Below are 17642 nucleotides of genomic sequence, written 5' to 3'. Positions count from 1 at the left end.
GGAGAAGACTCAAATCAATAGAATTAGAAACAAAAAAGGAGAAGTAACAACTGACACTGCAGAAATACAAAGGATCATGAGAGATTACTACAAGCAACGCTATGTTAATAAAATGGACAACCTGGAAGAAATGGACACATTCTTAGAAAAGCACAACCTTCCAAGACTGAACCAGGAAGAAATAGAAAATATAAACAGACCAATCACAAGCACTGAAATTGAAACTGTGGTTAAAAATCTTCCAATAAACAAAAGCCCAGGACCAGATGGCTTCACAGGCCACTTCTATCAAACATTTAGAGAAGAGCTAACACCCATCCTTCTCAAACTCTTCCAAAATATAGCAGAGGGAGGAACACTCCCACACTCATTCTACGAGGCCACCATCACCCTGATACCAAAACCAGACAAAGATGTCACAATAAAAGAAAACATTGGCCCTCTTTTTGAAGAGGCGGTTAGAAATCTTTTTTTCCTTCATGGCTGGGAGATTTCTTCCTTAGAGAGACCAACGGGTGCTGCAGGAACAACATCAGACACTAGAGGGGAGTATTCGGCACCGACTGGACCTTAAAGGCTGATACCTTGAACTGCAATTGCCTGGGCAATGAGTGAACAGTCTAAATAAACAGGACGTGAGAAGACAAAACTCCATCCATGAATAGGTGCGGCAGGTGACCCCTAAGCTTATGAACTGCCACAGTCTTCCGATTTGTGGAGCTTAGTGAAAAAGTTCTCTCTGTGTCTCCAGGCTATACATGTATTTATATAAAATTCATTCATTCATTCCACATATATTTATTGGCACCTGCCATGTGCTTGGCACTCTTTTAGGTACTTTTTATAGCCTTGAACAAAATAGATAAATTTTCTGTGCCTTCTGAGTTTACATTCTGGTTGGGAGTGACAGATAATAAACAAACAAGCAAATATCTATCATATCAGTGGTGTTATAAGGAAAATTAAGCAGGATTAGGGGCTAAATCTCAGTAGCAGGCAAGGGCTTACAATTTTGAATAGGGTGGTCAAAGGAAGAATTGGAAAGAGAAGGCCTGAAAGAGGGGCCAAGGCAAACTGCATGGATATCTGATGAAACAGTGGTCCAGAAGGAGAACTGCAAGTTCAAAGGCACTGAGATAAGGGCATGCTGGAAATATATGAGGCACGGCTGTTCAGCTGGTGTAAATAAAGCTGGTTTTCAAAAAGCTGCACAAATATAAATTGGAATAAAATAGAACCCTGCAGCTTCTTTATACCAAAGCCCAATAGCATTCACCCAGCATTTTCTGGTCCTAGGTAAGAGCATGGGCTACACTGGCAGACAAATCTTAATTTGAGTGCAGATTTTGCAGCATATTAGCAAGGACTAGCAAAGACTCTCTGGGCAAGTTACTTAACTTCTGTGAGTGGCAGTTTCTCAGGATTATTGTGAAACTTATATGAGACTAACACAAATAAAGCACTTAGCATTGTACCTGGCATACAGAAAGAACACAATTAGGAATTACATTATCTGTACACATGACAGATAATGTAGTTACTGCTATAAACATAGAGCTAGAGTATTAAAAGGAATAGAGCCAAATAGAGATGAAGGATGGGCAATAGTGTACTATTACACTTTAATAGTAATGAAGGAGAATTTCTTAAAAGCCAACAATAGCCAAAAATCCCATACAGAAAAAAAGGGATTATATGGAAACACCTACCAAAAATTTAAAATGTACGCATAGTGCCCAATTCTTTAAAAGACTTTAGTGAAAAGCTGGGCAATGTCTTAAATATTTAAAGGGCTGTCTGGATGGGGAATATTGAGTGTGCTAGGGTGGGCGTCAGATGCCATGGCAGAGTTTGCATTCTTCATGAGCAAGGGTTGGTGTCGTCTGCTTAAGAGATCATCAGTGGATATTCTAGAATATCTATATAGGAGGGGTTTGGGGAATAAATTAAATACTAGAAGGGATCAAGAAATGAACTTTTCTTGAAGGTGGTTTTTTTTTTTTTTTTTTTTCGGTACGCAGGCCTCTCACTGTTGTGGCCTCTCCCGTTGTGGAGCACAGGCTCCGGACGCGCAGGCTCAGCGGCCATGGCTCACGGGCCCAGCCGCTCCGCGGCATGTGGGATCCTCCTGGACCGGGGCGCGAACCCATGTCCCCTGTATCGGCAGGCGGACTCTCAACCACTACGCCACCAGGGAAGCCCTCCAGTGCTCATTTTCTTTATCTTTAATGTAGAGATTGAACTAGAAGTGTAGTTCTTAATGTGGGCTCTGGACCAAGAGCATAGCATTACTTGGGCACTTGGTAACAATAGCAAATGATCAGTCTCCACTCAAACCTATTGAATTGGGAACTCTGGGGCTGGGGCCCAGCAATTTGTGTCTTAACAAGCTCCTTAGAAAATCCTGGTGCACTCTAATATTTGAGAACCACTGGAAAAGAACACTGATTCCAAAACCTGGGTGTGTGTCAGAAACATCTGGGACACTTAAACATAAATATTCCTGGGCCCACTTCGGGTTAGGGATCAGGAAATTCCAATGCAGCCAGTGGGGCAGGACAGCTTGTGAGAACCCCTGGTCTATGTATTCCCTAATGTTCTTTTCAGCTCTAAAACCACAGACTCAAGAGCAGTACAGTCGTTCCTAAGTATCTGCGAGGAATTGGTTCCGAGATACCCCATAGATACCAATATCTGAGGATGGTCAAGTCCCTTACGTAAAATGGGGTAGTATGTCAGTCCTCCGTATTGGCGAGTTCCGCATTCACGGATATGGAGGGTTGACTGTAGTTCTTAACAGTTTTAGGTTAAGGATCCCTCAGTGAATTTGAGGAAAATATAGAAATGGATATACACATGGACACACCATATACTTTCAGGGGTTTCAGATTTCCTGTTCCCTATATATGGACTCCTGGTTAAGGACCCCTACTCCATATAGTTGCTACATATAGAAACTCTTTGGAAAATATAAAGCTGCTGCGATCTCCTCAGTATCCTCAGTTTCTGCCTACTGTAGTTACTTAGAGAAGGAGGGAATTATTTTTATCAGCTGCTGCTTTTAAAGGAACAAAAGAGGAGAAAGCTAAATGCCCAGTGTAGTATACAAGACAAAAGGGCATAATAGTTAAGAGAAAGGCCCTGGGGTCCCACTGCTTGGGTTTTTAAATCCTGGCTCTCACACTAATGCATAAACTAACTGTGTGATCTTAGGAAATTTAGTTAACTTGTCCCTATTCCTCAGTTTATTCGCCTGTAAATTAGGTATACCAGTGGTTTATACTCCTTGGGATTATTGTAAAGAATGTAAAAAGATAATGCACATATGACACTAACAAGATTGGCTGGCACATAGTAGGGACTCAATGAGCATTAGCTACTACTATAATTAAAAATCACCCCCACCCTCCCTTTCAAGTAACTCCTATTCACCTTTCAGAATTCAGGTTAAGAAACCTTTCTTCAGAAAAACTTTCCTAAATTCCCTAAGTCCCCCTATTTTATGTTTTCTTCTTTGATTTCACTTCTCTTGTGATTAGTTTTGACTGACTAGGAATTGAGAGTCTGTCTTCTCTGCTGGATTGTAAACTCCATGAAATCAGGGCGCTTAGATCTCTCTGTAACCTCAGTGCATAACACAGTATCGGGGCCTAATAGGTGCTCAACTAACACTAGCTAGAAAAATACCTGAATGAGGACAGTTGTATACCAAAATACAGAATAAATTATATCCATATAAATTAGTACTCAGAGTCAAACCCATTCAGATTCTGAAGCACTTTTTTTTCTACTTCATTTAATTTATATGAGAGGTTACAAGAATTTTCTACCTTACTTTGCCTCTCCATGTATGACTGCTAAATAGCAGAGTCCAATTCATTGGATTTTAGCCTTAGGGCTCCTGAAGCCCAAACAGTGTGTAGGTGCTGGCCACACCCAGTGGGTGAGGCCCAGGGAGATTGGCTCTAACTACAGCTAAAGAGATCCCCTTCACTTAACGACCTAGAGGAATTTGTATGGGAACTTCTCAGGGCCTTCTCAGGGCCAGAAGGATGGCCCTTAGGATCTACACCAATTTGCTAACTATCTGGACAAACCATCAAAAGACAGTCAATAGTTGGAATGGTCAAAAGAAACCTGATATTTGGCATTCATGTAGATTCAGAATATTTCTATAGCCTGTCAGAGTTTTAGAATTCATTCAAGGAGGCTTCTGTAAAAAAGGTCTTAAATCTGTATAAAAGCATGTTAAATCTAAGATAAATGTATGGAGCATGAACATTACACACAATCACCTCACTCAACTGGAGGTAGCCTCTTCTTCCCTGGGAGGATTTATTGCATAGTTGTCACAATTATGAGCTTTGTGTTCTGGCAGGCCCGGATTTAAATTCTGGCTCTGCCACCTGCCAGGGGTGTGGCCTGATTTGAGTTGTTTAACCTCTTTAATCTCAGTTCCTTGATTGGAAAAATGAGTATGGTCCTATCTATGGAATAGGGCAGTGAAGATAAAATCAAAAGCTTTTTCTGACCTATTGAGATGATCAAAAAAAAAAAGAGATAAAATCAAACAGTATCTCTACAGCTTTCATCACAATGTCTGCTATGGGATAAGTATTACTATATGGTGGACATTGTTAAAATTCAACTAAGAATGTGAAAGTAAGCCAAAAAGTATTCTCTGAGATACCTAGAAATTTCATTTCATTCATGAAGTTTACTCATAGGAGGACCTCTCTAGCATTCATAGGGGTCCTTTTATTTCTAGTCCACAGACTTACCAGCTCAAACTAGGATTAAATAGATTAGGGTGGCACAAGGGTGTTCCTAGAAGTGACTGTCCTGAGAGTATGAAAGGAGGTCTAACATCTTTCTAATATTGGAAAAAGTAGAAAAAGAACAGAAAGCACAGACAACGTGGAAATAATCATGGGTCTGAGCTTGACCTAAGATACTGCAATGATTTAACTGCTCCTGGAATGAACCTAAGAATTCAAGAAAAAGTTAAACTGTGTTTGAAGCTCAAAGGGATTAAGTCATTTGCCTAAGTTTACTGAAATTGTTGAAGATGAACCCATGTTTACCCACACCCAACTCAGTGTTCTTTCCAGTACAATATGTTAATTTACAACTATGCTCTACTAGCAGAAATCACCACCATATATAAATATAATATATAATGCAGATAATACACAGAGACCAACAATAACATGTAAGGTATTTTGTTCCCCCCCAAATATGGAAAATCCCAACTTACAACATTCATGAATGCTTCTGGGTCCACAGCTTTAGTTGGCATATGTCCTGAATTCACATTTCTCTGGAACAAATGCACCACCAGAATCAGAAGCCACATCTCGTTTCTGTGTGAAACAATCCACTCTCTTGACAAGATTTTTGACATGGTCCAACATCTGCATTTATCTGTTCTTGGTAATATAACAACTGATTCTAAAGTCAGAAGAATCTGTAGGTTTAAAAACTCTTTCATATATTTTCCAGCTGTAATTTCTTCTCCAAATTCCGAAGCAACTTAAACAAGCTTGGTTGACAGGAACAAAAGAACATAAAGTAGAATGGAAACAACATCCAGGATGTCCCAATACTATCTGGCTCCCCCCACTCCCTCACACAACTTGGTGTGTAGCAAGAACTTTCTTTGATGCAACCTGGAGTTATGTGATATGATACAACTCATAAAATTCCTGTTCATCATCAGGTAATATGGACCATAAGAAGCATCATTTTCTTTTTTTCCTAGTTCTTTTTAAAAAAATTTTTTATTGGAGTAGAGTTGCTTTAAAATGTTGCTAGTTTCTGCTGTATTGTAAAGTGAATCAGTTATACATATGCATATATCCACTCTCTTTTAGATTCTTTTCCCATATAGGCCATTATGGAGTATTGAGTAGAGTTCCCTGTGCTATACAGTAGGTCCTTATTAGTTATCTATTTTATATATAGTAGTGTGTATACATCAATCCCAATCTTCCAATTTAACTCCCCCCTTTATCCCCCGGTAACCATAAATTTATTTTCTACACCTGTAGAAAATTATAACTCTATTTCTGTTTTGTAAATAGGTACAAACATCATATGATGTCGCTTATACGTGGAATCTGAAAAAAGGTTACAAATGAACTTTTTCCTAGTTCTTATCTATCTTTTATAGGTAGAAAGGTATGAAGTCTGCAGAAAACTTTATGATCCTTTAGAGTCACAGTCTGGGGCTTCAGTGATCACTGTCCTTTGGCTGAAGGTCAATGTAGTGATAAGCATTTTTACTTATCAAGAATGTCAAAAAATTTTAGGACATTTTCTATTTTTAGGTATGGGTAAGAACATTGATTGGAAAAAAATGAATCTTCTGTGTTTAGTCCATTTCTAGGTAGCTCAACTAAATAGACATGAAAAGTTTTATTTGGGTTTGTAATCACTAGTTAATTGCTGAGAGATTACTTTGATGGATACCTGGTCATTAAATCATCTGCAATAACTGAAAGGAGTTGCAGCCTAGTTATTTTCATGAACTAAATGCCCCAATTCAATCAACTATGTGGCCATGTGAGCAATTCCTTAGCCTACTAATATTTAAGCAGGCCAGGAGAATAGTTATTGTCATTTTAAGTAAAGAATGTGTTAGAATTTAAGAAAAAATACTATTTAAAGTAAAATATTTCTTTACTTTTACATAAGCTCTTCAGAACTGAGCTACCAGCAGCCACACTAATTGAGAGACTTTTGGAATGTGGGTTGGTGAAGTAGGTGAAGCCAGAACAGGAATGGTGAGTCTGTGTGTAGACAGCTGCCCACACTCTCAGCCTCACCTACTCTGGGCCGCCTGCATAGATGTCATGAGGTGAGCTTGCAGCTCTTATCTGGAGCAGTCTCAACATTCCCATCCCTAGTGATCTGATGTGTGCTAAGGAGTAGCGATCTGACCTACTTTAGGAGAGCAGAGAGAGCATTTGCCCAACACTTGGCAGAGCCCCAGGTCCTCAGCACCCATTGAGCTCACTCTGAAGTTATGCAAAATAAAATTTTGGAAAAGAACTTGGGCTCCCAGTGTTGACATTTTAGGATTTTAAAATGTTAATCAGCCAGACATATACACACTACTATATATAAAATAGGTAAATGACAAGGACCTACTGTATAGCACAGTACTATCTTGTAATAACATATAATGGAAAAGAATCTGAAAAAGAATGCATGTATAATATACATATATGTGTGTGTGTGTGTGTATATATATATATAACTGAATCACTTTGCTATATACTTGAAACTAACACAACATTGTAAATGAACTGTACTTCAATTAAAAAAAAAATTATATAGCCAGAAGGAAAGAAAATCTCATTCAGCCCTTTCATTTTCATTTGGGAAGATATGTTAAAAATCCTTGCCCAACATTACCTAGCTAGATTGTGGCAAGGCCATAACTAAAATTCAGGTGTTTTAATTCATCATTGAATATTATTAACACATGGGAATAAAATGTAACATTTCAATGTTCCGCATTCAAGGACAAAGGCTCACCTACTATCGAAAGCAATTACATCAGTTTCTGTGAATTGTCTCTTTAAAGGTTCTCTCTGGATTTAAAATTCAAAACAATTCTCAATAATTTCATTATAAATTTGGGACATATAATCTCACATTGTTCCAATATATTCAGGTAAGGTCACCTCTCACATAATATAGATGTGAATACTGTATAGACTTATTAATGAAAGAATCGATGCCAAAAAACTGATTAGTTCTGAAAAAATCCTACTTTTTTTTTAATCCTACGTTTTTGATAGTAGGACTACTTCCCTTCAACACGGCCTCTTTTACAGCCTTTAGAAACTGTGCCCTCCTTGCATACAAGCAAATGTAGAGAAAATAGAGTTCAATTTGGTTATCAAATTCTTGGGTGACTGTATGAGCTCACAACTGTGATTTTGGAAGCAAGAAAGTGACATGCAAGGTCCAGCTCAAAGAGCTACATTTTGAACAAATATAAGTATAGCTCTTCCCCACTGCAGAATTTTAACAATGCCCTCAACACCTGAGCAACCCACAGCTTGTGGAAATTATCATTATAGAGAATGGGGGATCCAAATGTGCCAGTGTGACCTCCAACTTGGAATTGTTTATCTTGAGAGATTTATCTTTAGAAGTTTCTATCAAGGAACACTGTGATATTTTAAAATGGGTTTTTTGCCATCTCAATACACAAAGGAGGATCTGAAGTACCCTGACATCTTGAGACTAAGAAAATACAACTTCCCTAATGAGCACTATCTATAAATCAGTTAAATATCAAAATTACATAAAAAGGGACAGGTCAAATAGGAGAGAGATTAAGGAAAAGCTAAGAAAAAAGTGAATAGAGGATCATTACCTATAGATGTACTATGTGTAAAGATTATAAAAAATTGAATCAGTTAAACAAAACAGGACACCCCGACCTCCACATACATACCAGCAACACAAGAATATAAAAAAAAGCAAAACTGGGAGTGAATTCCTCCTTTCTATTTGAGTTGCAGGTTAAAGGGCTCTCAAGTGCTGCTTTCCCCCAAGGTTGAATTGAGTTTTATTAAAACAATTCTTTCAGGTTCTATAATCCAAAACCTCAAGTCCAGTGAAGGCTGTGCCATGGAATCTGCCTGAAAGTCCAAGTCAGTGCTCTCGTCAGAATCTCTCTATGATCAAATGACCAAAACTTTTGTACAAACGGATGCCCTACTCCTTCTCTCAATATGAATTATCTCACAAGAGACTCAGGGCCATCAGGCAAAATGCTCTCTTGTTTTATCTGCCCTCCCAGTTTGTTAGACATGCCTGAAAATATACGATTGTCATTCTGACACCAATCAATATCTCTCAGCTGCATTAATCAACATGTAATGATTCTTTTTTTAAAATATAAATCGTTTTGTCTTAAAATAAAGTGATTAATCTCTAAAATAAGTTGTAGTTAAATTTAAAAAGAATTAGATCTTTGGGAAAACATTTTAAAGATTATTGAAAAATAAGACAACAGAATGTACTTATGTTTATGCTGAAGCGTAAGGAAAACTACAGGATTTTAAAATAACCATGGCACAATATTGAGGTTGCTGGTATTATAGAAGGTATAGCCTTTGTAGGTGAGTTGGTTTCTAAAAACACAAATATTCTTACCTAAACTTATCACCTTATGAAGTTCTAGAAAATTCAAAAATATACAGTACTGGTCCATTAACATCATGATGTTTCTGGGAATTTATCCCTTTCTTCTAGGTTATCCAATTTGTTGGCATGCAATTGTTCATAGTAGTTTCATGTGATCCTTTGTGTTTCTGTGGTATCAGTTCTAATGTTGCCCTTTTAAAATTTCTAGTTTTATTTATTTGAGTCATCTCTCTTTTTTTTCATAGTCTAGCTAACAGTTTGTCAATTTTGATTATCTACTCAAAAAACTAATTCAGTGTTCCACTGATTTTTACTATCGTTTTTCTTGTTACAGTTTTATTATAATGTATCTTGGAGAAAGTCATTTTGAATTAATATTTTGGGGCAAACTATTAGCTTCATGAACTTGCATGTCCAAATTCCTCCCCAGATTTGGGAATTTCTCCTTCCCCTTCTGGGACTCTAGTGATGTGTACATTGTTTCCATTAATTTATCCTGTAAGTCCTATAGACTCTCTTTGTTCCTTTTCTTTATCTTTTGTTTTCAGTTCCTCTGACTGAATAATTTCAATTGATCTGTCTTCGTGCTCATTGATTCATTGTTTTGTTTGTTTCAGTCTGCCTTTGAAATTCTCTGTTATTCAGTACCAGTCATTGTATTCTTCAGCTCCAAAATTTCTGTTTGGTTCTTTATATGTTTTCTATCTCTTTGTTGAACTTCTCATCTTGTTCTTGTATTTTCCTGATACCATCAAATTGTTTATTTGTGTTCTCCTGTAGCTGAGTATCTTTAGAACAATTGTTTATAATTCTTTGTTGGGCAATTCCTGGTTCTCCATTTCTCTGGGGCCAGTTCCTGAAGGTTTACTGTATTCCTCATTCTTCGTGATCCTTAAAGCCTTGTGTAGGTGTCTGTATTTGGAGACACAGTCATCTCTTCCAGACTTTATGGTCTGACTGTGGTCAAGGAAGACTTTTACCTGTGGATGGGGCATGCTGAAGTGTGCTATGGCCTCAGGTCTAGTTGTGCAGGGCACCAAGTGCAGGAGTGTGTGGTGGCACCAGGGAGTCATGTCTCTTGGGCTCACATTGCTGGGATCCACAGCATCAACAGCTGTGTGGTTCTTGGTGAGTGCTACAGGGCTCACAGTGACTGCAGGTGTTCTTGGGGCCCTCAGTAGTGCCTTCAGGTCCAGCAGTTAGGGATTGGGGACTGATTGCAGACACACACATAGTGGTAGGGACTGGGGAGAGAGCAAGAGCTCTCTCCCGGTCCAACTGTGGGCACACTGGCTCTTGTGGAGTCATGGCCCTCTGTGCTTTGATCTGACTTTTATAAGGTAAGCCGGAGTGTCTTCATCAACTAGTGAAACTATGAAACCTCTGATGTAGAAAGCAGCAATCATATCCCCCACAGACTGGTGTGAATCCTGACTCCGCCCCTTCCTGGCCCTGTGAGCTTTGTTAAACCACTTAACCTCTCAGAGTCTCAGTAAAAATGAGGTGCTATCAGGATAAATGGGAAAATGTATGCAAATGGAATAAGCACATAGTGGGTGCTTAAAGAACTGTCTTTCCTTTCCCTTTATCTTTTTTTCTTAAAGGATCCTGTGATATGGACACAAGCTTGGTGGCTTAAGTTTTCAGATTTAGTTCTAAACCAGGATTAAGTCATAGTTTGTTGGAGCCCAAATCATACACTTCTGAAATCATTTAGTTCAACTTTACCACTTTTCTTAAAAAATTATATAGTATGTAGAATACATATTTGTGGTGAAACTTCAAACACTATGAAGCACATAGAATGAGATGTACATCCTACTTTTCTTCTTGGAATTAATTCCCATTGATAGTTGGATGTGTGTCTTTTATGACACTTTTTATAAATTTACATATATACATAATTATGCATACTGATACGTATAACATTATTTACATGAATGAATTTATTTACATAAATATGTGTATATTTACATATTTATATACAGTTCTGAAAGTCTCTTTCATATAAAAAGTCCTTTCCATTTCAATATTTTAAACTATCTCATTCTATGTAACTACTGCATAAAGCCACATTGTATGTATCAAGATATGATGATGGACCAAATATTCCTTGTTGATGGCTTTTAGCTTGTTTGCAATGTTTCGTTATTATGAATAATACCATAGCAACTACCCTTGTGTATATATATATATATATATATATATATATATATATAGTGAGCACATATGAGAGTATTTTTATAGAAAAGATTTATAGATATAAATCTGTACTCTAAAGTATGCCATCTACATTTTCATAGCTACTGCTAAGTTGCCTCCAAAAGACCAAACCAATGTTAAGTTCTAATAGGGCATGAACATGATTGTTTCTCCACATCTTCCTTCATCAATTCTGCACTTCATAATTTTTGTCAATATGATGGGATCAAGACATCTCATTGTAATTTTAGTTTGCATTTTCTTGAGTTATAGTGAAATTGAGACTTTTTAAATGTTTTGGCTATTGATTTTCTTTTATGAATTGCCTTTGCAAATTATTAGCTTGTTTTCTCTGTGTTTTTTAAAAAATTTGCTGGGCTTTAAATTTTTTATGAATATTGATCAATGGTTTGTTATACATATTGCAAATATTTTCTCTTTCTCTTTTAAACTTTTTGATTGTGGTGCCTTTCTTTAGTTATTACTTCATAAGGAAGGGTTAAAATGTTATGAGTTAAGTCTCTTGAGGTTTTCATTTTGCGTTTCTGGATTTTCTGAGTTTTAAGACAGTTTTTCTCTACTCCAAGGTTATGCAAATATAGTTTATATTCTTTTCAATATTTCTACAATATTTTTCATTTAGAACTCTGGACCATTTGAACTTTATTCTTTACTATGGGTAGGTATTGAATCTGGGTTATTTTTTTCTAAGTAGTTATTTAATTTTACCAGTATCACTTACTATACAGTCTTTTCTGATTCCACTGCTATGAAAGCCGCCTTTACACTTTCATCTTACATTACAAAATCCTGAAGCCTCTGAGCTTACAAGATTTTCCTAGAGCAATTCTTCTCAGCTGGGAGTGATTTCATCTCCCAGGGGAGTTTCGGCAATGTGTGAAGACATTTTTGGACGTCATCACTATAGGAATGTTACTGGCATCTAGTGTTAGAGGCCAGGGATGCTGCTAAGCATCCTACAATGCACAGGAAGGACTGCAAAACAAAGAATTTCCCAACCCCGAAAGTCAGTAATGCTGAGGTTGAGAAATCTTGGCCTAGGATCATCACAGTATATGAATATAAATCTGAAAAAATAATTCTACTTAGAAAAGGTATATGAACATTTTTTTAAAATCATTATTTAAAATTAGTGCTTTTTTGTATCCATTGACAAATCCTCTTAGAGTTGTTTTGCATATGAGCTTGTTTTCATGATTTAGTAGCTGTCTGTTTTGCAGTTGAGACAAAAATGTGACCTCTCCTCATTGTCTTTTCTACACGGTGCTCCCTAGTCTCATAACTAAAATATTTTATGCTCACCAACTGTAGAACACAGTGTTTTATCCTCTGGATGACAAATACATATATCAACTGTGTGTTCACTTCAAAGCACTGGCTTTTACTGGACCAGGTGGGGAAGAAGTTTTCAGACTTGATTTTACCTCTCATATGCAAGAAAATCAGACTGATGATGCTGATTTCAGTTCCCACCCTAAACCAACTGAAGCAGGGTCTCTACTTATATTGTCACCCTTTGAGATTTTGAAAATTTTGATGTAGGCAGTAGCGAAATGGCTGGAACTATTTTAGTCCAGGGGCACTTGAAAGATGAATCAGGCTTGGGTGGATCCAAATTTAAGGTCTGGGGTCAGACAGAGTAGCATGAAGCACTACAGATCCTTATGAAGGGAGAGGGGAACTAAACCATAGAAAGGGTCATGCAAAGACACTAAAGTGGCAGGCACTGGAATTTCCCTGGCTGCTGGGGTGTGGAAGTACTTGGTGTTCAACTCTGCTTTCATCTGCCCTGATTTTTAAAGTAATCACATTTATAGGAATAAAGCACAATGAGATTAACAAACACCTAACAGATCAACTAGTTTATTTCACAGATAAAACAGGCCCAGAAGAGGGAAACAACTTTCCCGAATGTGTAAGACCAGCTTCAGCATGATGGAAGCTAAGGAAAGCAAGCGGCATGGAGAGTAAAAACAGAGAGAAGGTCTCGAGAGGAAACAGGATAAATAGAGGCCCCTTCTATCACCTCACTAGCATTCATGGGACGTCCTAGCAACATCCACTGTCCCCCTGTAAAATCATTAGATGGTAAGTGTCTCTGTATTCAGAGGTTGCCTCTCCTTTCTATGCATTCTTTTTTTTTTTTAAATTGGAGTATAATTGCTTTACAGTGTTGTGTTAGTTTTTGCTGTACATTGAGGTGAATCAGCTATATGTATACATATATCCCCTCCCTCTTGGACCTCCCTCCCCGCATCCCCCCCGCCACCCATCTAGATCATCACAGAGCACCGAGCTGAGCTCCTTATATGCTATACAGCCTGTTCCCACTAGCTATCTGTTTTACACATGGTAGTGTTTATATGTCAATCCTAATCTCCCAGTTCATCCCACCCTCCCCTTCCCGCACTGTGTTTGCATGTCCATTCTCTACGTCTGCGTCTTTATTCCTGCCCTACAGATACGTTCATCTGTACCATTTTTCTAGATTCCACATATATACGTTAATATACGATGTTTGTTTTTCTCTTTCTGAGTTACTTCACTCTGTATGACAGACTCTAGATCCATCCACATCTCTACAAATGACCCAATTTCATTCCTTTTATGGCTGAGTAATATTCCATTGTATATATACACCACGTTTTCTTTATCCATTCATCTGTTGATGGACATTTAGGTTGCTTCCATGTCCTGGCTATTGTAAATAGTGCTGCAATGAATATTGGGGTACATGTGTATGTTTGAATTATGGTTTTCTCAGAGTATATGCACAGTAGTGGGATTGCTGGGTCATATGGTAATTCTATTTTTAGTTTTTAAAGGAACCTCCATACTGTTCTCCATAGTGGCTGTATCAATTTACATTCCCACCAGCAGTGCAAGAGCATTCTTGATTTGAGACTCTCTTTGTTCCCAGAACATAGCAGCTGATCGCCTGCCTCACCCTGTTACTAACATGATGTATGATTTTCAAAGATTCTCCCCAAGGGTTCCTGCCCTGAAATGTTTGTTTGATTGTCTGTGATATGTCTAGTATATCTTTCCAACAGGGAATATGCAGCCTATTATTAATCACATTAACACAGACCAAATAAAATAGATCAAAACAAACAATGAAAAATCTAGAAACTTTACAATTTTAAAACAATGCCCTTAAAGATATAGAAGAAAACCAATTTTTTCCTGCTCTTTAAAACCTATAATATACCTAATAAAGGATGGTACAATTGAGGATTATAAAAGACTCTAGCTGTCATTGAGTTTCTTTAAAAATTTTTCCCAGGGTCATTAAAGGGGTAAGTGTGAGAATGTGTAGGTTTAGTTATGTAGCCTGGAAATACCAATTCTCTTTAAAAACCATTCTTTTTCAATGTTAAATTTTATAACACTCTGATGGGAAATTTGGCAATATGTAAAAAAATGTGAGTACTTTTGATTCAGAAATTTATTTCTAGGGGCCATCAATAGTGAACAAAAATATTTATAAGGAACAGGGTGAAAAGTTGGACACAGCATAAATAGTCATGTGAGTGAAATGGTTACAGAAATTCTACTTGATCCTTACAACACAATACTGTTCCGTCATTACAAAAATATTGTAGACGTGTATTATAGCTAATACAAAAGTATTCATAATATGTTTTAATGGGGAAAATGAAGGCTACGACATAGTATTTACTGAATATTTTTTAAGTTATAAGCAGACATGAGTAGAAATGAGACCAGAGAAAAATCTATCAAAATACTAATCAAGTAGTTTTCTCTGGGGGCTGAAGTTACTGGTTATTTATTATTTTCTTTGTTAGCTTTTCTCTATGTTTAAAAATGTCTGTAATAAACAATTTTACTTTTACAATGGTACGAAAACACAGTAAGTCTTCTTTTTTTTAACTTGAGAAGATATTCCCAAGCCTGTTCTAATCTAAGAGAAAGGCAGTGTAATTTAGGAGCAGAAGGAACTCTAGCTATGACCTACCTCAGCACAGAGTCCATTCACTGAAGGAAGGCCGATTCAGGAACGCTGTCTGCTCAGGCTCAGGTGCTACAGTATAAAGGGAGGCCAGAGCAGAGGAGGAAGCAGGACACCGACCACCCAGAGCTTCCCCTATAATCAGCTACCATTTTAGTAACCAGCTTCACTGCCTCAGGCCTAAATTCTTCTACAGTTGCTTTAATCTGTGGCTACCATTTTCCCTGATGCCCTAGTGGAGTTCATTAGGCAGTGTTTCCCAAGTGTAGGTATACACTGCTGGGGCTATGGAAGATTTTAACTGGTACATGTGCATGGTATTAAATAATGTTGAATCACATGATGTGAGAGTTAGTCTTTTATTAGTTTCCTGCTGCTGCTGTAACAAATGACCACAAACCTAGTGGCTCACAGTCATATAAGTTTATTCTCTTACAGTTCTGAAGGTTAGAAATCTAAGATCAGCAGGTTGATAGGGCTGCCTTCTTTCTGGAGACTTCAGGGGAAAATCTGTTTCCTTACCTTTTCTGGCTTCTAGAGGCTGCCTGCATTCCTTGGCTCCTAGCGTATCATGTCATCTTCTGGTTGTTCCACTGTCATATTTCCTTTTTCTAACTTTGACCTTCTTGCCTCCCTCTTATAAGGACCTTTGTGATGACATTGGACCCATGCAGATAACCCAGAATAAACTCCCCACCTCAAGTATCCTAACTTAATCACGTCTGGAAAGTCTCTCTTGCCATGTAAGGTAACATATTCACAGGTTTCTGGGATTAGGACATGGATATCTTTGGTGGGGGCATTATGCATCCTACCATAGTCTTCCTCTCAAATTTCTTTCAATCTTTTGAGTGCAACAAGAAGAAAGTCTAACTTTGGTTTATGTCTTTGTTCCTAGCACTCGCTAATCTCTCTTTCAAACAAAGAGCACATATTTAACAAAAAGAAGGCAGTTCTGAAACTCAAGTGTCCTGACTAGTCATCTAATTTATTATTAATTATCTCCTTTTTATTGTTATTATGCTTATGGTTATCCTCAAATTTTGGCAAATAATACTTTTTCCTCCCATTTTCAGTAACTGTAGAAAGTTTCTTTTAAAAATTTATTTAATTAAATAGGCAAATTGATTTTGAAACTTTTAAATAAGCAGTATTATAGGTGGCATACAGATGGGGCAAACATTGTGAATGAGGAATGTGAATGACTAAAGTTTGGGAAATATTGCCTTAGTAGAACACCACCCTACTTAAAATTAGGGAAGAATCAGGGAATCCTGGGATGCCTCTGCCCCTCACTTTGTTGTGCATAAGGCCTCCCCCGATGAACTGACAAAATTTCCTTTCTGCCTCTGTTGACACTTGGTTCTGTAGATGGTAGAGGGTGAGCCAGCAAGACAGGGAAAAAAACCTTCTTTCTCATTCATGAAGAATGAAGATCACCAGAGGAAAATCTGTGGGATATCATGCATTGGGCATCGGATTAGTGCAAATCTCCTTGCAAGTCTTTCTGAGGGGTAAAGGAAAGTCCCTGCACGCAGGTGGTCTCGCTCTGGTCGATGACTATAAATCAGGGCAACATAAGGTAGGAAAGGGCCAGGTCCATAGGACAGGAGCAATAAAGAACTACAGAGTTTAGACAGGGAGATGACCTCTTCAGCTTGAAGGTAGAGGGAATAAGTGAAAATGGAATAGAGGAACTCTTCATCGTGAAGACAGTTTTTCTTCAGGGATTTTACCAGGAATTTCCCCAGGAGGCATTTGAGGTGGCAGCTTCATCCTTACCAACACTTTAGGTTTTCCCTTGATGTCATCCTCAGTATTAGAAAAGTTTCCTGAGTAACTTGCCAGACTTGCTCATAATGTGCTGATACAAAACTAGAGTTTAATTTCCTCTTTGTCAAAATCATAAGATACCTTAGATTATGGGTCTTCTGTTATTAAAAGATTATAAAATTTTTTCTTTGCCTTTTATGTAATCTGCCTAAGAAGCAAAGATTCTATGTCTTATTAAATATTTCCTGTACTTCATACTGTCGTTATCAGATCTTTGTTTACTTAGAAAAACTAAGTCTTATCAATAAAAGAATAGTTTTTAAAAAACTTGTAATTTTCTGTATTTGCCTTTCAAACCTTAAATAACTGGATATACGGATACGCATTACACCAATGTCACGCCCCCCTAAATCTATTTAAAGAAATTACCTAGCATTAAGCAATTTTAATAACATTTGCATTTCCTAATTTTCCATCATACATGTATATTATTTTTATAGTATGA

At 37.5% G+C, this 17642-nt stretch overlaps 1 protein-coding gene across 1 annotated transcript in view; it reads right to left on the bottom strand.

The window, feature by feature from the left end:
• Positions 1-5581, bottom strand: part of LIPM (lipase family member M) — a 20380-nt gene extending 14799 nt beyond the window's left edge. Inside the window, 1 exon segment of the mRNA XM_055081427.1 lies at positions 5254-5581. Coding sequence (XP_054937402.1) covers positions 5254-5491 — 238 coding nt within the window. The 5' untranslated portion in view covers positions 5492-5581.
• Positions 5582-17642: the final 12061 nt, after the last annotated feature.

This window comes from Physeter macrocephalus, chromosome 20 (genome assembly GCF_002837175.3).
Source record: "Physeter macrocephalus isolate SW-GA chromosome 20, ASM283717v5, whole genome shotgun sequence".
Taxonomy (NCBI): domain Eukaryota; kingdom Metazoa; phylum Chordata; class Mammalia; order Artiodactyla; family Physeteridae; genus Physeter; species Physeter macrocephalus.
This window is presented reverse-complemented; position numbering and strand designations above follow the sequence as displayed.